This window comes from Echeneis naucrates, chromosome 16 (assembly GCF_900963305.1).
Source record: "Echeneis naucrates chromosome 16, fEcheNa1.1, whole genome shotgun sequence".
Lineage (NCBI taxonomy): Eukaryota > Metazoa > Chordata > Actinopteri > Carangiformes > Echeneidae > Echeneis > Echeneis naucrates.
Genome location: NC_042526.1, coordinates 4205615 through 4224179, shown reverse-complemented (window position 1 = coordinate 4224179; position 18565 = coordinate 4205615). Strand labels below are relative to the sequence as shown.

The following is an 18565-nucleotide window of genomic DNA, read 5'->3' as shown; positions in this document are numbered from 1 at the left end:
ACTTAACATCAATAAAAGACAATGAAAAGAAACAAGTTTTGATTGGCACCTTCTTTTCAACATGAAATGGTTTTAAGTAATTGCTTTGATATTTTAACCAAATTGATACTAAGAAAGCAAAATAAAATTCAGCAAACCAAATTTTAAAAATATCTACATTGTTTCAAAGAAAAAATTTAAAACATTAGATGTTTTGAATCTTAAAATATCAAGTGTTGTTTATTCTCTGAATACTGAATAGAGGAAAATCCTCAAACATTTAAAGTAGTGGTGTTTAATGAATACGAATAACGCCCTCGCCTGACCTGCTGACACAACAGCTGTTGACAAGTTGGAGCTGTGACAGCAACAATAAATTCCTACAATGATCTTGATCCTGTCTAAATAAAATCAGAATTTTCTCTGTCTCCAAGCATTTCTGCAGCTTAATTCACTCCTCTTCTTGTTCATTGTTATCAATGCTTCAGCTGGTATGACGATATTGTGAAACATTATTGTGGATTTTAACAGTTGGCAAATTGTTGGAATAGTTTCTAAGCTCTCTTATATTTTCCCAGATGGCCTGAGGTGATCTTAGAAGAAAACACAACAACAAACAAACCCTCCTTTATTAGGTTAAACAATCATTCAATAATGATGTTAGTTTAATGGTTGCAATAAATAACAACAAGAACAGCATTAAATTACAGTTTAATTGAGCTGCCTCTCAAGCGTGGAATTCATGGTCGTAAACAGTCAGAAAATAGACTTGAGGGTAATAAAAATGCCTTGGGCTGCGGTTACATTCATAAAACTTAAGTAGACCATGAGCCACTAAAGAGCTGGTGAAAAAATAATGATTAAAATGAAAAGATATATCTTCTTTCATCCATGTAAAAAACTGCAAATGAAAACCAGAGCTGTAAGTCATCCAGTGCTGACAGTATATTATTTATTCACACTATTAATCACCACCAAGGTACACAAGGGTTTAAAAAAAAATCAATTAAACATGACATACAGTACCAGTCAGAAGGACACACGTTCTCATTCAAAGAATATGAAGGTGTTTTCAAACTTTTGACTGGTAGTGTATAACTTAAAGTCATGGAATGTTTCTGTTGTATCCTTATTATTTTTGTTAACATTTTCTTAGATGATACCTTGGATTGTCAAGACATGGCAGAATAGTTTTTGAAAAATTATAAATCTATCAAGAACTGTTGATTGAGTGAAAACCAGATAGGTGTGTGTATATGGGCACGATATATGGTATCTTCGGCTTAAATTTATCTTCCCCATAATTGGATGTCTGCCATATTTAGGACGTGCAGTGTAAGCAACTCAGATCCAATATATGTAGTCCAACACCGCACATTGGTTTGTGGTAGAAGAGCCTCGAAGTTCCCTGCTTGTGGTAGGTTTATGTGCTTTACAGGAATTCAATCATTTTTTTTAAAGTAAATTTCTTTTAAATACCAATCAATGAGCAACCTATTTGTTGAACTAATCAATTCTTATTTCACATCATAACTGAAAATATTTTATGTATTTTGAAAAGGATTGTGGAATATACCAGACTTTTAAGAGACAGAGGGCCAGGTGAGGACCATTACTTTTAATTTGTATGTGATTTGAAAAAGATTTTTATAAGTCTATTTCCATCGTGTCACTTGATGTTTTTTATCCTGAGTGAATTGCTTTTTGCTCAGGCAAGCATTAACTGGATACAAAAACCGTATCGTCAGTTTTCTGTTATTATCTGACAGACACAAAGTGCCACCATGAGTACGGACGCAGAGATGGCCGTTTATGGCAAAGCTGCCATTTACCTCCGTAAGCCCGAGAAGGAGAGAATCGAGGCTCAGAGCAAACCCTTTGATGCCAAGACCGCCTGCTATGTGGCTGATACCAAGGAGCTGTACCTGAAGGGAACAATCGTGAAGAAAGAGGGTGGCAAAGTCACCGTCAAAGTCCTGGACACTCAGGAGGTTTGTATCATAAAATCTGGTTCAGTCAGGAGTTAGTTGTGATCACTTCTCATTCTGACCAATGTCCCGTTACAGGAGAGGACAGTCAAAGAAGATGACGTCACTCCAATGAACCCTCCCAAGTTCGACAAGATTGAGGACATGGCCATGATGACCCATCTGAATGAAGCCTCTGTCCTGTATAACCTCAAAGAGCGTTATGCAGCATGGATGATCTACGTGAGGATAAAAGATAATGTTGAAATTGACTTTACTTGTAGGAAACAGGAAGATAACTGTTCTATCTCCATGATGTCTTTCAGACCTACTCTGGGTTGTTCTGTGCCACTGTGAACCCCTACAAGTGGCTCCCAGTGTACGATGCTGAAGTTGTGAGCGCCTACAGAGGCAAGAAGCGTATGGAGGCTCCACCCCACATCTTCTCTGTCTCTGACAACGCCTATCAGTTCATGCTTACTGGTAAGTCTTTACCTCAACATTGGATAATCTGTGCTACACTAGGTTTCTGTGTTAGAAATACAGGGTTAATGGCATTCTTTTCTGCTTTCACAGACAGGGAGAACCAGTCTGTCTTGATCACGTAAGTGTCACAGTTGTTGATTTTTAAAAAATATTTATAAATGCAAGTCTATTTCCCAAAATCTGACAAGTCTTTCTTTATACCCAGTGGAGAATCTGGTGCTGGAAAGACTGTGAACACCAAGCGTGTCATCCAGTACTTCGCCACAATCTCAGTGGGAGGTGACAAGAAGAAGGAAGCACCCGCACAATCTGGCAAGATCCAGGTATGTTATGATAACATGTTCGCTGAATGTATGGATGGGGTACTTAAAAAAAAAGTAGGGTTTTTTTCTGATGGATCTTATAAATCTGTGTTACAGGGGTCACTGGAGGATCAGATTATTGCAGCCAATCCCCTGCTGGAGGCCTACGGTAATGCCAAGACTGTGAGGAATGACAACTCTTCCCGTTTCGTAAGTATTGTGGACTTTCTCTGGCAAAATGTTTCTCTTACAAGTTGCCTATGAGGAGAGACTTTGACCATCCATTTGTCCCAAACAGGGTAAATTCATCAGAATCCATTTCGGCACAACCGGCAAACTGGCTAGTGCTGATATTGAGACTTGTAAGTAACAATCCTCAAAGCAAATACAAATGACTGGACTTGAATTGGTAGTTGCCTCATGATTTACAAACAACATTTGCAGATCTGCTGGAGAAGTCTAGAGTTTCATTCCAGCTTCCTGATGAGAGAGGCTACCACATCTTCTACCAGATGATGACAAACCACAAACCTGAACTGATTGGTAAGAAGATTGAGTCACTGCACAGTTCTAAACGTACATGAAGGATTCATAGGAAGCAATCCATTTAAACTTTGCCTTTCTCGATCTGCAGAAATGTCACTCATCACAACCAACCCCTACGACTTCCCCATGTGCAGTCAGGGTCAGATCACTGTGGCCAGCATTGATGACAAAGTTGAGCTGGAAGCCACCGACGTGAGTGATGTTTAGTCTTCATTAATTTGCTTTAAATATACGGCATGTATTTAATCAAACCTATCAGGAGAGATTGTATAAATGTATTTTTCATGTATTCAAAGCATATGAAGAGCATGCATGTTCTCAAGTGTTTCTGTTATGTGAAAAACACAGAACGCTATTGATATCCTGGGCTTCACCAATGAGGAGAAGATGAGCATCTACAAGATGACTGGTGCTGTTATCCACCATGGTAACATGAAGTTCAAGCAGAAGCAGCGTGAGGAGCAGGCTGAGCCTGATGGCACAGAGGGTGAGTATTCAGTAAGACAAGCAAACAATGTGCAAATAAATGCACTTAATCACACTGGTTTCTATGATATGGTGATTGGAAATCCCCTACTGTGTATTAATTTTATGCTTGAATTATTTTCAGATGCTGACAAGGTTGCTTACCTGTTGGGTCTGAACTCTGCTGACATGCTGAAGGCTCTGTGCTACCCCAGAGTGAAGGTCGGAAACGAGTACGTCACCAAGGGACAGACTGTGCCCCAGGTAAGAGATATATAATATATGTACATATCTTTTTTAAAATCTATTTATTTTAGATCTTAATTCATATTTATGTTATCAATATTGATGTAGAATTTTATAAATAGAATCCAAAGGGTTAGTTGTCAAAACAAATATGTTCTCTTTTTCTTTAGGTGATGAACTCAGTGACTGCCCTGGCCAAGTCTATCTATGAGAGGATGTTCTTGTGGATGGTCATCCGTATCAACCAGATGTTGGACACTAAGCAGCAAAGGAATTTCTTCATTGGTGTGCTGGACATTGCTGGCTTTGAAATCTTTGATGTAAGCGTCATTACCCATAATTCAACAACCAATACTTTCTATGACTGACCTTCTTTTTGCCTGAAATATATGAGGTTGATTTTCGTCCCTTCACAGTTCAACAGCATGGAGCAGCTTTGCATCAACTTCACCAATGAGAAACTGCAACAGTTCTTCAACCACCACATGTTCGTCCTGGAACAAGAGGAGTACAAGAAGGAGGGTATTATCTGGGAGTTCATTGACTTCGGTATGGACTTGGCTGCCTGCATTGAGCTGATTGAGAAGGTAAACATTCATTTTGTGATTCCACCTCAATTTATTCTTCTAAATTTTCAAGACCACCAGCACATCATGACATATCTCTTTACACTTTCATCAAGCCCATGGGTATCTTCTCCATCCTTGAAGAGGAGTGCATGTTCCCCAAGGCCACTGACACATCCTTCAAGAACAAGCTGTATGACCAGCATCTTGGCAAAACCAAAGCATTTGAGAAGCCAAAGCCCGCCAAGGGCAAGGCTGAGGCCCACTTCTCCCTGGTCCATTATGCTGGTACTGTGGACTACAATATCGGTGGCTGGCTGGACAAGAACAAGGACCCACTGAACGAGTCTGTTGTGCAGCTGTACCAGAAGTCTTCAGTGAAACTCCTGGGTCACCTGTATCCCCCCGTTGTTGAGGGTATGATGACAAATTCAATAGTCTACACTTACCTGTGTTCCTCTGAGTAATAATTCTAACAAAACCTTTGTTATTTTAACAATGAAAAGAGACTGGAGGAAAGAAGGGAGGCAAGAAGAAGGGTGGCTCCATGCAGACTGTGTCTTCACAGTTCAGGGTAAGCTTGAAATTGTAAACTGAGAAATAACATCACATTTATGCACAAACCTGTGTGCTACACTTGATGACAAATATGACTTTTTCCCAAATACAGGAGAACTTGGGCAAGCTGATGACCAACTTGAGGAGCACCCATCCTCACTTTGTGCGTTGTCTGATCCCCAATGAGTCTAAGACTCCAGGTACTAAAATCTCAGGATTCTAGTGTCTGGGTGTTTTGATCTGTTTTCTTTCTTCTCTCTTTTAGTGACAATGCTAACTGCCAAATTTCTATAATACAGGTCTGATGGAGAACTTCCTGGTCATCCACCAGCTCAGGTGTAACGGTGTGCTGGAAGGTATCAGAATCTGCAGGAAAGGTTTCCCCAGCAGAATCCTCTATGGTGACTTCAAACAGAGGTATCACTTGATAGAATCTGAATGTTTTTCATAACGATAAACAAATTAAACGAATGCTGACATTGATGAAAAACTCTCATAAAAAAGATACAAGGTGCTGAATGCCAGCGTCATCCCTGAGGGCCAGTTCATTGACAACAAGAAGGCTGCAGAGAAGCTGCTTGGATCCATTGATATTGATCATGACCAGTACAGATTTGGACACACCAAGGTAGGTATCAAGTCATCCTTGTTGGACATTAGTTTATTTACCGAAGGCATTGAGGGTCAGTCAGTTTTTTTCCTTTATGTGGTAGATAAAGAGAGACCATTAAACACTTGTAATTAAGGTACCTAAAAGCCAAGTTTTATTGTCTCTGTATTCAGGTGTTCTTCAAGGCCGGTCTGCTGGGTACCCTTGAGGAGATGAGAGATGAAAAACTGGCAGCTCTGGTCACCATGACTCAGGCCCTCTGCCGTGGATACCTCATGAGGAAGGAGTTTGTGAAGATGATGGAGAGGAGGCATGTTGAAAAAAAAAAACAAAAACATCTAAGAGAAACATTAAATACTATGAGAGGAATCATAAAAGTGGCATTATGTATAATGAAAACTTTTCATTCACAGGGAAGCCATCTATACCATCCAGTACAACGTCCGCTCATTCATGAATGTCAAGCATTGGCCATGGATGAAGGTCTACTACAAGATCAAGCCCCTGCTGAAGAGTGCTGAAACTGAGAAGGAGCTGGCTCAGATGAAGGAAAACTATGAGAAGATGACAAGTGACCTGGCTGCTGCCCTGGCCAAGAAGAAGGAACTGGAGGAGAAGATGGTGTCTCTTCTGCAGGAGAAGAATGACCTGCAGCTCCAAGTGGCAGCCGTAAGTGCACAAGAACAGGCAGTTTTGATTTGTCACGTTTGGTCGATAAGACATTGATGTGCAAACGCAACATGTTTATGTAATCAACTAGGAATCAGAGAATCTGTCAGATGCTGAGGAGAGATGTGAGGGACTCATCAAGAGCAAGATTCAGCTGGAGGCCAAACTCAAGGAGACAACTGAGAGACTGGAAGATGAGGAGGAAATCAATGCTGAGCTCACTGCCAAGAAGAGGAAGTTGGAGGATGAATGCTCTGAGCTGAAGAAGGACATTGATGACCTGGAGCTTACCTTGGCCAAAGTGGAAAAGGAAAAGCATGCCACTGAGAACAAGGTTTGTGAATCTTAATGACATAATTCATCAGATCCACTACAATGCATCAATACTCTTTTATTAACAGCATCTTTCTTTCAAACTCAGGTGAAGAACCTGACTGAGGAGATGGCCTCTCAGGATGAGAGCATTGCCAAGCTGACCAAGGAGAAGAAAGCCCTTCAGGAGGCTCATCAGCAGACCCTTGATGACCTGCAGGCTGAGGAAGACAAAGTCAACACTCTGACCAAGTCCAAGACCAAGCTTGAGCAGCAAGTTGATGATGTGAGTTCATAAAAGTCACATGGGATGGTGAAACAAGACATTTTTCCTGAACACGATAATTACAAATTCATATTATTGTGCAGCTTGAGGGTTCTCTGGAGCAAGAGAAGAAGCTCCGTATGGACCTTGAGAGAGCCAAGAGGAAGCTGGAGGGTGATCTGAAACTGGCCCAGGAATCCATCATGGATCTTGAGAATGACAAGCAGCAGTCTGAGGAGAAAATCAAGAAGTAAGAAATCTTTTCATCTCTTTGTCTGTTAAAACAGCCACCATGTTTTAGCGCTTATTGCTTGGATGGACTCAAACTATGCACTTTGTTATCTCACAGGAAGGACTTTGAAACCAGCCAGCTCCTTAGCAAGATTGAGGATGAGCAGTCAATGGGTGCTCAGCTTCAGAAGAAGATCAAGGAACTTCAGGTATCGTGGCTGAAATGTAACATTAGTGAACAAATGAAGTAATTTGAGTTTGAACATTGAATGTTTACTGAAAGAAAACATATTTACATTCAACAGGCCCGTATTGAGGAACTGGAGGAAGAGATTGAGGCTGAGCGTGCTGCTCGTGCCAAGGTTGAGAAGCAGAGGGCTGACCTCTCCAGGGAACTTGAGGAGATCAGTGAGAGGCTGGAGGAGGCCGGTGGTGCCACTGCTGCTCAGATTGAGATGAACAAGAAGCGCGAGGCCGAGTTCCAGAAGCTGCGTCGTGACCTTGAGGAGTCCACTCTGCAGCATGAAGCCACTGCTGCTGCTCTTCGCAAGAAGCAGGCTGACAGCGTTGCTGAGCTGGGAGAGCAGATCGACAACCTCCAGCGTGTCAAGCAGAAGCTTGAGAAGGAAAAGAGCGAATACAAGATGGAGATTGATGACCTCTCCAGCAACATGGAGGCTGTTGCCAAGGCAAAGGTACATTATACATTCAACAACAACTACATATTTCAATTCATATAAGAAATCAAGGGATTGAAAATAAAGTATTTCTTTTCTTTAAACTTTTTTTTCTTTTCTCAAGGGCAATCTTGAGAAGATGTGCCGTACTCTTGAGGACCAACTTAGCGAACTGAAGACCAAGAATGATGAAAATGTTCGTCAAATCAACGACTTGGGTGCACAGAAAGCACGTCTCCTGACAGAAAATGGTATGTAAGAAACAGTGTTCAACTACAGCAGACTTCAGTGTATATCTGAGAAGATCAAAAGAAACTAAAGTTTGATGATCATTTTACACAAGGTGAGTTCGGCCGTCAAGTTGAAGAGAAAGAAGCCCTCGTCTCCCAGCTGACCAGAGGCAAACAGGCCTTCACCCAGCAGATTGAGGAGCTCAAGAGGCAGACTGAAGAGGAGGTTAAGGTAAGACAATTTCAAGTGTGTCCTGAGATCATTTCATGATAATACAGACATTCATAAACTCATTCAATTATATTTCTTATACTAGGCCAAGAATGCTCTTGCCCATGGACTCCAATCAGCCCGCCACGACTGTGACCTGTTGAGGGAGCAGTTTGAGGAGGAGCAGGAGGCCAAGGCTGAGCTGCAGCGTGGAATGTCCAAGGCCAACAGTGAGGTGGCTCAGTGGAGAACTAAGTACGAAACTGATGCTATCCAGCGCACTGAGGAGCTTGAGGAGGCCAAGTAAGTAGTATGAAAGAATGAAATGATCACGAGTGAATTATTATGCTGTCTCTCAACCGAACGATGGAATTATTGCTAATTTTTTTAAAAGGAAAAAGCTGGCTCAGCGCCTTCAGGATGCTGAGGAGCAGATTGAGGCTGTGAACTCCAAGTGTGCCTCTCTGGAAAAGACCAAGCAGAGGCTCCAGAGTGAGGTTGAGGACCTCATGATTGATGTGGAGAGGGCTAACGGGCTGGCTGCTAACCTGGACAAGAAGCAGAGGAACTTTGACAAGGTAATAATGTTTACATTGTATGGCCAAATTATACAAAAAATTTAAAGGATTTCTTTTGTATTTGTCTTGATAATGGTACATAGCTAACTGAACTGTATTAACTGTGTTCTTCAGGTTTTGGCTGAGTGGAAGCAAAAGTATGAGGAGGGCCAGGCCGAGCTGGAAGGAGCTCAGAAGGAGGCTCGTTCTCTTGGCACTGAGCTGTTCAAGATGAAGAACTCATACGAGGAGGCTCTGGATCAGCTGGAGACAATGAAGCGTGAAAACAAGAACCTGCAACGTGAGTTCTTACCTCATTAGTGCCTGCAGTTAGTGACATCAGCACATCTGTGTCAAATATTCATATCCTTTTTAAGGATATGTTAAAGGCTCAGCAATATTAAACACTTCTGTCTCTCTGCAGAGGAGATCTCAGATCTGACTGAACAGATTGGTGAGACTGGCAAGAGCATCCATGAGCTGGAGAAGGCCAAGAAGCAGGTGGAGACAGAGAAGTGTGAGATCCAGACAGCTCTTGAGGAGGCTGAGGTACATTTTCTATTTGGAGGAAAAAGCTAATCCATGGAAAAATAAATTGGTACATTATAGTGGGCCCGAGTGCATGAATGATTTTTTTATTCTTCAATATCAACAGGGAACCCTGGAACACGAAGAGTCCAAGATCCTGCGCGTCCAGCTGGAGCTCAACCAGATTAAGGGTGAGGTGGACAGGAAGCTGGCAGAAAAAGATGAGGAGATGGAGCAGATCAAGAGGAACAGCCAGAGGGTCATTGACTCAATGCAGAGCACTCTGGACTCTGAGGTCAGGAGCAGGAACGATGCCTTGAGAATCAAGAAGAAGATGGAGGGAGACCTGAATGAGATGGAGATTCAGCTGAGCCATGCCAATCGTCAGGCTGCTGAGTCCCAGAAGCAGTTGAGGAATGTGCAGGCACAGCTGAAGGTATTGTCGGACTAAAGACACTGTACAAACGACAATATAGTGAGTTGATCTGCAGCTCTGTGTTTGTATAACTATATTCCTGATACTTTTATCACTAGGATGCTCAACTGCACCTTGATGATGCTGTCAGAGCCCAGGATGACCTCAAGGAGCAAGCTGCTATGGTGGACCGCAGGAATGGTCTTATGGTTGCTGAAATTGAGGAGCTTAGAGCTGCTCTGGAACAGACCGAGAGAGGTCGCAAGGTTGCTGAACAGGAGCTGGTGGATGCCAGTGAGCGTGTTGGACTGCTGCACTCCCAGGTGAACAATTACAATCACTTCTTCTTTCATTAAATAACTGACTGACTTCATAAATTACATGAAAAGCAGACACACAAAGGCTCAAGAGACCTTCTTCTACCTTTTAGAACACAAGCCTGCTGAACACCAAGAAGAAGCTTGAGTCTGACCTGGTTCAGGTACAGAGTGAAGTTGATGACTCTGTTCAGGAAGCAAGAAATGCTGAGGAGAAGGCCAAGAAGGCTATCACCGATGTAAGTTTAAGTCTCATTCTCTTCTGGGTTCTCTTATACTCATGGTCAATCCTATTTTTCTTCACGACTTTTCTAATTCAAATGTGTTATTTTCTAGGCTGCAATGATGGCTGAGGAGCTGAAGAAGGAGCAGGATACTAGTGCTCACCTGGAGAGGATGAAGAAGAACCTGGAGGTCGCTGTCAAGGACCTGCAGCACCGCCTGGATGAGGCTGAGAACCTGGCCATGAAGGGTGGCAAGAAGCAGCTCCAGAAACTTGAGTCTAGGGTAAAGATACATACGTTAAGACAGAAACATAGAAAACAGAAAACCTACAAAAGCACTCATTCAAAATATTGTATGCATACTCTGCTTTTCTGAAGGTGCGTGAGCTGGAGGCAGAGGTTGAGGCTGAGCAGAGACGTGGAGCTGATGCTGTTAAGGGTGTCCGCAAATATGAGAGGAGGGTGAAGGAACTCACCTACCAGGTATACCTACAAAGCATACATCAATCAGATTTTACTGTATGCTTCACATCAACACTGTATTCCATTTTACAAATTAACATTTTCTATTCCAGACTGAGGAGGACAAGAAAAATGTTACCAGGCTTCAGGATCTGGTTGACAAGTTGCAGCTGAAGGTCAAGGCCTACAAGAGGCAGGCTGAGGAAGCGGTAAGGGCACAACATTTAGTTTAAACAATGGAAACATCAGAGTACATCATATTTCACTAATTCTACTATTAACTGCCTTTAAGAACATTTAACCAATACCTTCTAATCATATATTGTACTCCAGGAGGAGCAGGCCAATGTTCACCTGTCCAAGTGCAGGAAGATCCAGCACGAGCTGGAGGAGGCTGAGGAGCGTGCCGATATCGCTGAGTCCCAGGTCAACAAGATGAGAGCTAAGAGCCGTGACTCTGGCAAGGTAGACATACAATTCTTTCCCGTTAGAATATAATAATTCAAACTAAATCTGGCAGTATAACATTTTTTCCACATAAAGTTACTGACATTCGTGATATTTTATTATTATTGTTGTTATTATTGTTTTCTAGGGAAAGGAGTCAGCTGAGTAAACCAACTTCTGGATTGGATGTTTCGAATCATATAATATGATGTGAAATGTGCTAGAAAAATAAATGCTTATGTGTTACCCTAAATGGCTGTCAGTGTCCTTATTTTATCTTTCCGAGGAACAGCATCAATATCATGCTGCTTGTTCCATAATGGAACAAAGGCTCATCCTTTGTCTTTCTCCAGGTTTTTCCACCTCCTTCCCTTTAAAGGGGTCATTTGACAAGTTCTTTTTTGTCTTTATTGATGATGTATGAATGGAATGACTTGGTCTGTGCTAAATGATCATCTATTTTTGTTAGTGATGCTGTACCTTCTAAATAAACGTGACTTACTTTCATTTCACAGTTTTCTGAGCCATGTGATTAAAATTTATCGCTTCCAATTTGCACAAACCCGTAATACCATATTCAGCTAATGGTTATGTATGTCCCCACCGCTTGTCCTGAAACAACTTTGACATTGTTATGATGTGTACATTACATATGACCTGACCATTGGGCTCTATTTACATTCAGAACAGAGGCAGCAAGAAACCCACTTATGTTTTAACACACACTCACACACACAAAGAAACAAACACACAGACAAACACACACAGAGAGAGCCACATTCATACAGTAACTGCTAATTAACTGCTAGCTGGTTTGAATAACAGTGTCAAATCTTTCTGATGAAAACATAAATAAACTCAAAGTAATTTCAGTGACTGAGTCCAAAGTTATAATGTACTTTTACAGATTTAATACACAAACACAGAAAGAGCTACATTTATACAATAAACGCAAAGCAGCAATGGCAGCAGCAAACATTTCTGAAGCTAAGCTAGTGACTTAGCCTAGCTAGCTAAAACGGAAACGTATGATAAATAATGACAAGACCGATTCTAAAAGGCTGAAATCCTCTTCCGGGTTCAACACACACGGAATTGTCTTTTCATGCAGCAGCTAAATCTGAACTCATACCAATCTTACCTTGAGTCAAAAACGGACAGAAACGGGAAAAACCGGAAAAAGTCCGAGACGTTCGTTTGGTAGCTAACAGTCACGCACGTGCCTTTTATGTGTGGCGCGGGAAGATGATATTTATTTGACCTGATAGTGAAGCTGGAAAAATAGATAAATAAATAAATAAATAAATAACAAACACCACAACAAATCCCCTACAATTAGGTGATGTCACTGTTTATAACCAAAGTTGTTTAGAGATGGACTGAGTTGGTGTATTTAGATAAATAGAAGGATGTACTTTGCTCTTTAAAGGTAGTTTTAATGATGAAAATGTTTTTCTGCACTTAAAATGATTGTGCTGAATTTAAATTTAAAAGTTTATATTTCCTAATACGTATCCAAAGTCTCTGGTTTTGAACTACAATCATTTTCATTACAGCATTAGTACTTACCTAGTATTATTTGTATTACTAGGTAATACAGTTACACAAATACTACTACTATTAGTAGTATAATTAGTAATAATTACTATTAATATAATACAAATCTCGTTTTTTTCATATATTAGCACCCCTTGTAAAATGAATTAGTTAATTACAAATTACTGAATTTACAAATTCATATACTCCTCATAAAGCCACATTTTTATTTTCTAAAAATCTTTTTTAAATAATCTAATAATAATAATAATCATTGCTCAGCATTGTTATCATATTCACCCTCAATTTCAGAGTTATTGGCTGCATAACACGTGCAGTTCTTAGATCAAAAACCATCGTTGAGCAGCAAAAACTGGATGTTTTGCTTTTTCACGACAAAGCCACTTATCTCCATGGTACAGATTCATGCCAAAATTTATTTCTTTTTCAAGATATTTTCATGATGTTACATAACAAGAATTTGCAAATTCACAGTCAGTTTCTCAATCTACTGAATATAAATAAATACAAGCTGATATGGACAACCAAGAAGTAAAAGTGCTGTGCATCAGATCATCAGGCTATGCCACTTAGCTACCGGCTGGCGGATGGAGCGCATCATCAAATTCCAGTGCTCATCTTCTGCAGCCTTTTCCTTCCCCACAGTCAACTGTCCCATCAGCTGTTTGGTTGCTTTTCTTGTCCTCCGAGTTTCATAAATAGAGACCATAATTTTACACTGTTCGAGGGGAAACTCTGGCAGGGAGAACATGAGCACTTCGTTGAAGACAGTCACAAGGCACCGGGACACTGCCGAGGTCTTTTGGTACCTCAGCCTGGACTGATTGTATTGAACGCTGATTCTGGCGTACAGGGCTGCACAGCACAAGGAAGGCAAATACGTACAAATATGTTTGACTCATCTGTGTGACAGTTGGCAGCTTTGTTTTTAGACGTTGGTAATGTACCTGCATCTGGGCATATCTCAGTGAAGATTGTTTTGACCTTTAACAAACCGATCTCTAGCCTCTGAGAAGTAGGAAGAAACTTTAATGACAGCAGCACCTTTCCTACAAGATCCTGTACAGAAGGAAACAGGGCGAACACATATGTAGGTTATATGTGGAGCTAACCGCGCATACGTTTTTTTATTTACCGACAATGAGCTTGTAAGCACTTCATTTTATCAGCATACTCATATATTTCTCAATACAAGTGCAAGCGTAAGAATCTCGTTTGTTAACTCACCTCAACTGTAAAATGAGAATGTACTTGCAATTTCTTATTGTACCTTCTGGGGTATCTGTAGATCCTCTTGTAGCTCCAGAGGGTAGGACATGTTGAGCTGCCTGAGAGGAACCCTCACCTCTCCTAACGCTGTGTGTCTGGAGAATTTATCAAAGTCTCTCACCTGAGAGGCACACGTGCACACACACACACACACACACAAAACAATTTGATTACAGAATCATAAAATTACTAAAGAAACCATATTTGTTTTTCTCTCATGGCTGCATTGCAAATGCTCCATAATGAATTTTTGTACAGTACTCAGATTCAGTGACTGCAGCTACGACAGAATGACCTTGCAGAGTGACGGCCCAGCTGTATACTGTAGGTGGGTTTATATATTAAAGTTTTAGAAGCATGTTGTTGGTTCCATTAAATTGAGTAGCCCCTCTTTTAATAGGAGCTCACCAGTCTTACTAACAAAATAAGATTTGGAAGCTGCTGAGTGTGAGCGATGTACTGCACTGCAGGACCTCCATCCTGAGGACGATGCGATGAAGAGTGTCTTTATCCCGTGGCAGAACACAACTGAACTGATCTCCAAATACAGGGTTACAGCTGCCTTTCACAATACGAGTCTGCCATTGTCGCATCACTGTCCACAGGACAGGCGGCATCTCTTCACCCTAAAAGGATCACAGCAGTAATATTGGATCATAAGGTCTGTTAAAGCTGCTTTGGAGAAAATCTTTATGTCCTAGTCATTTTAATAGTGAGTGGAAAAGACATGAAAAAAAAAAAGTTATTTGATTTCATAATGTTTTTTGTTGTAGTAACACATTTATTAAAAAAAACAACACTACCTCCTCATCTTTACAGCCCTCTAATTCCACTCCCTCCGATTCTGCCCACATGAGTCGTATCTTAACAAACGGCTGGAGGCTGAGTGTCTGGCTGTGGTCCAGCAGCCCCCCCACCTGCAAAATGGTGACCACCAGACAGGACTGCAGCTGGTCATAGTAGACAGAGAAACGCAGCGAGCCATCCACCTAGTACAAGAACATGTGTTAGGGATTATGCCAAACATCTCAAATTTAATTTTATATTGTTTTGTTTTTTTATCAATTATTCTCTGTTTTAATATGAATAGGGAGATTTCAGTTTATAATGTAACTATGTAATTTAAGGACACATTAAATCAGACATAACAAATTCATTTATGGTTTCTCAGAGGATGAATCCTCCTGATGTTTACTGATAGTGTGGACAGTCGGACACAGCACAGCATTAATGTAAATGTGTAGATGTCACCATGTGTATAGTGTATACCAAATGATTGTCTACATCATTTCTGCAGGGAAACTGTCTCTCTGTCCTGTGACTCGTCATGTAGCACCGCCCTGAGTTTAAAATTTGAGCTTTAGAATAAAATATTTTGATCATAACAAAACTATTTGGTGGACTGACTTGGAATTGCACACACATATGTATCTAATCTTGTTAAAATTATACAGCACCTTTTTACAGGTGAGCTTCCACAACTATTATACTATAAAGATCATTTATAAAGTCATTTGTGTTACCCTTTTAATATTGGCCTGCTCTTCAAGGTCTCCCTCTACCTGACTGGATTCTGAGGAGGATAACGGGTCCTGGGACAGACAACGACTCAACCTGTCAGCCTCTGCATTGATCTCCGCCACCTGAAGAGAATGAACGCACGCCATATTAATGTGTTTGTCAGCTGGATTAATCAAAGAACTAAACCCACTTTCATTAAAGCACATGGTGGGAAAGGTTGGAGATCATGAAAAAACTATTAAATTCTGATACCATTTTGCTTAAATCCGCATCATTTTGTTCTATTTTCAGTCCTGTAATAGGGCATATTTTGACATTTAGACTTTTAGGAATAATCTGGATCTGACAGACTATGTACAAACTTTGGCATTGGCAGAGTGACAGAGTAACCTCAGCACCTCAAGCTTTTATTTGACTTGTCATTCCCAACTTTTGTCTCTTTAAACAAAGGTGCTTATTCAGCTTTAAGTACATACACTATGTTGCAATTTTGGAGCCTCTCCAGTCACCTCAGACTGGTGAACAGATCTGAACTTGATAAGAACATCATGTTCAATATCATACCTCGCAGCATACTGTAAAATCTAACAAAATAAAGACAAAAATAAATTGCATTACTATTGCCTTAAAGAGATGCTGGTGGTGAAATGTGTCCTTTTCTGAAGTGAACTTTGCGATGTTACATTCAATTCATGCCAAAATATTATTAAAGTTTTTAAATAGTGGCTTTGCTCAAATTTTCTCTAAACTAGAAGGAGCGACGTGTATGGATTTATTAAGAATATGTTGGTAGTAATATAATTGTCTCTCACGGCTCCTACATTGAACTATAAGGCACATGAAACCTGGACTTCAGTTTTGGATAAATCTTGTCTATGCTTACCTTAGTACTTGGAGCTGCTGAGTACTGTCCTGTTCCTGTTGACATTTCATCTGAGCACAGCTGATTAGTGTTTCCTGAAGTAAAAGCAACATTTATTGGTCAGATAGCAGTCATCACCAGCCTATACTGTACTGTTTGGTACTGTAACATATCTCTACTTACCTGTATCTTGTAGAGTGAATGTGGTGTGCGTCTGGGTCCAGCATCTGAAAGCCTGCCAGGCTAAGATTCCCAGGGCAAGTAGAAGGAGCATGACAGAGACACCCAGGATGCAGTACTTAACTGTATCTGAGAACGGCATGTTCACGTCTGTAGAACCAGAGAGGAGCCTCACAGGAGCTGGAAAATCTGTCAGAGTGATCATGACTCTGCGCTTCCATATGATCTGCAGTAAGAATACATAATAGGACTATTGTTTTGTTTTTTGGGGTGGATTTATGGACCCTCTGGCAACCATCAGTATTAGCATTAGCACAGAGTTAAACTTCAGCATTGTGGCTTCAGGTGGCACCTTTGAGCCATCTTCAAAGTCCAACTGAGAAAATTATGAAGAAAAAATGTGTTGTGTAGTCATGTTAAGTTTGTCAATCAGCATGACACACTGCAGAGAAAGATCACTGTTAAAATACGATGAGGACTTTTCACGTCACTTTTCTTCATTGAATAATTTTCAGACTTACTTTAAGTATTTCTTGGGATATAGACAATTGGTACAATTGTGGCTTGATTGTAAATGTTTTATCATCTCCTATCTGAAACAGTTCAGTCAAATAGCTCTTGTCCTGCTCATACTTCATCCAAAATATGAGAAAGAAAAGAGTGCAGAAAAGTAATTGGTATTCATCACAAAGGAAGTAAGGCAATTATTGTACGTCACATAAATGAGCTCCAACATATTCTAAAAGATTGAATTGCACTCGTGCACAGGCTGTCTCTCCAGGTTCCACTTTGTACACTAATATCTATGAAAACATGAAATACAGACTGACACATACCTTTAGCAAGAAAGAAAAACTCAGCTCATCTTTCTCCTCTGTTCTGCCACCTTTCCCTGGCTTTCAAATCCAAACTCTGCGAAATTTTACACACACAGAAGAGCTTGGCTGTGAGAGAAATTCAAAACAGTTCTTTATCATCTAACTGTTCTGTTTTGGGCAGTAGGCAAAGGTACGCACAGACACGCACACACACACACTCACGCTCTTCCTCCACACCTCTCTAACCCTAACCCACTCACGCCCAGCATATGACTCTGCACACAACCCTGGACAAACTGGTTTGATCAGATTGTAGAATAACATTTGAGGGAGCTTCATAACTCTCTCACAGCTATTACAAGATTCCTCTCTTGACCAAGTATTCAGGTACTTCCACAGAAAACAGCTTAAAACACATGAAATAACTAACTGGTGATAAGCCAGTTATGAGAAATTGCTGCCGTTTTACTGAATCCTGCCTAAACTGTCCTGCTTCTCTGCTAAATACTACAGGTGAGGTTTACATTGCATTTTAAGTCATGAATACATGTTGAACACACTTTGCATAGAAGTTTGATACATTTATCACAAACTCCAACCGAAACAGCTGCAGCTACTAGTGTAATAAACTTACAGTGATAAGAGATACTCAATTCTCCTCCACCTGTAGCAGCGTCAGTGGAGCTAAGACAGCATTGTAACTTTAAATGGCCTTTGTTCTAAAGGTTTTCCACTGTTGTAATTATCTTTCAGTCTTGTTTTGCAGGCCTTTCTGCTGACAAGATGCATGATTGGAAAGAAGAAACGCACTCAAGAATGTGCTTTCAACATTTTCAGCATTATGTCAAGAACACAGCTGTCAGCTGATTGAACATGTCACATTTAGAATACAGAAGAAAAACATTTTGAAGAAACTTCCTGGTTTCTATGTTGTTAAAGGTTGACCTTTAAGAAAAGGCAGAATATTTGTCCCTACACTAGTCATAGCTTTAATGATTGCATTGCTTAAAATGCTTATCCTAGTTAGGATCTATTCATTTTTTCATCCCAAAAAAAAAAACAATCACTAAATAAATACTGAGCTCTGT

At 40.5% G+C, this 18565-nt stretch overlaps 2 protein-coding genes across 3 annotated transcripts; one reads left to right on the top strand and one right to left on the bottom strand.

Moving 5' to 3' along the window:
- Nucleotides 1–1763: 1763 nt before the first annotated feature.
- LOC115057039 (myosin heavy chain, fast skeletal muscle-like) lies at nt 1764–11439 on the top strand. The gene is made up of 39 exons (XM_029523921.1): nt 1764–1970; nt 2046–2189; nt 2273–2429; nt 2523–2550; nt 2638–2755; nt 2852–2944; nt 3033–3096; nt 3179–3277; nt 3369–3472; nt 3629–3767; nt 3891–4009; nt 4162–4311; nt 4408–4578; nt 4674–4974; nt 5064–5131; nt 5228–5315; nt 5415–5532; nt 5620–5743; nt 5899–6035; nt 6139–6394; nt 6486–6728; nt 6816–6992; nt 7076–7221; nt 7321–7411; nt 7508–7897; nt 8004–8130; nt 8223–8341; nt 8427–8623; nt 8715–8898; nt 9013–9178; nt 9302–9426; nt 9533–9841; nt 9940–10143; nt 10251–10376; nt 10474–10644; nt 10740–10844; nt 10937–11032; nt 11157–11288; nt 11419–11439. Exons 1-39 carry the CDS (start codon nt 1764–1766, stop codon nt 11437–11439), a joined length of 5814 nt encoding a protein of 1937 aa, XP_029379781.1.
- A 1784-nt stretch (nt 11440–13223) lies between these two features.
- syt19 (synaptotagmin XIX) lies at nt 13224–17934 on the bottom strand. 2 transcript variants are annotated; one of them, XM_029523923.1, is made up of 9 exons: nt 17496–17934; nt 16663–16809; nt 16501–16574; nt 15620–15739; nt 14900–15085; nt 14570–14722; nt 14098–14217; nt 13775–13886; nt 13224–13682 (listed from the first exon to the last, which is right to left on the bottom strand). In XM_029523923.1, exons 2-9 carry the CDS (start codon nt 16799–16801, stop codon nt 13375–13377), a joined length of 1212 nt encoding a protein of 403 aa, XP_029379783.1. In that variant the 5' UTR covers nt 16802–16809; nt 17496–17934; the 3' UTR covers nt 13224–13374. The 2 variants fall into 2 exon arrangements, with proteins under 2 accessions (XP_029379783.1, XP_029379782.1); XM_029523922.1 differs by having other exon boundaries at nt 16663–16885; nt 17496–17931.
- Between the last annotated feature and the right edge of the window lie 631 nt (nt 17935–18565).

What these genes read in the sequence shown, in the direction of transcription:
- LOC115057039 (XM_029523921.1), top strand. Translation starts at nt 1,764, where the DNA reads ATGAGTACGGACGCAGAGATGGCCGTTTATGGCAAAGCTGCCATTTAC. An exon ending in TCTGAGGAGAAAATCAAGAA is followed by an intron (nt 7,222 to 7,320) that starts GTAAGAAATCTT and finishes GTTATCTCACAG; the next exon opens with GAAGGACTTTGAAACCAGCC. An exon ending in AGACTGAAGAGGAGGTTAAG is followed by an intron (nt 8,342 to 8,426) that starts GTAAGACAATTT and finishes TTCTTATACTAG; the next exon opens with GCCAAGAATGCTCTTGCCCA.
- syt19 (XM_029523922.1), bottom strand. Translation starts at nt 16,864, where the DNA reads ATGATCACTCTGACAGATTTTCCAGCTCCTGTGAGGCTCCTCTCTGGT. An exon ending in CAGCAGCTCCAAGTACTAAG is followed by an intron (nt 15,740 to 16,500) that starts GTAAGCATAGAC and finishes CATTCTCTTCAG; the next exon opens with GTGGCGGAGATCAATGCAGA. An exon ending in GCATCGTCCTCAGGATGGAG is followed by an intron (nt 14,218 to 14,569) that starts GTCCTGCAGTGC and finishes TGTGCCTCTCAG; the next exon opens with GTGAGAGACTTTGATAAATT.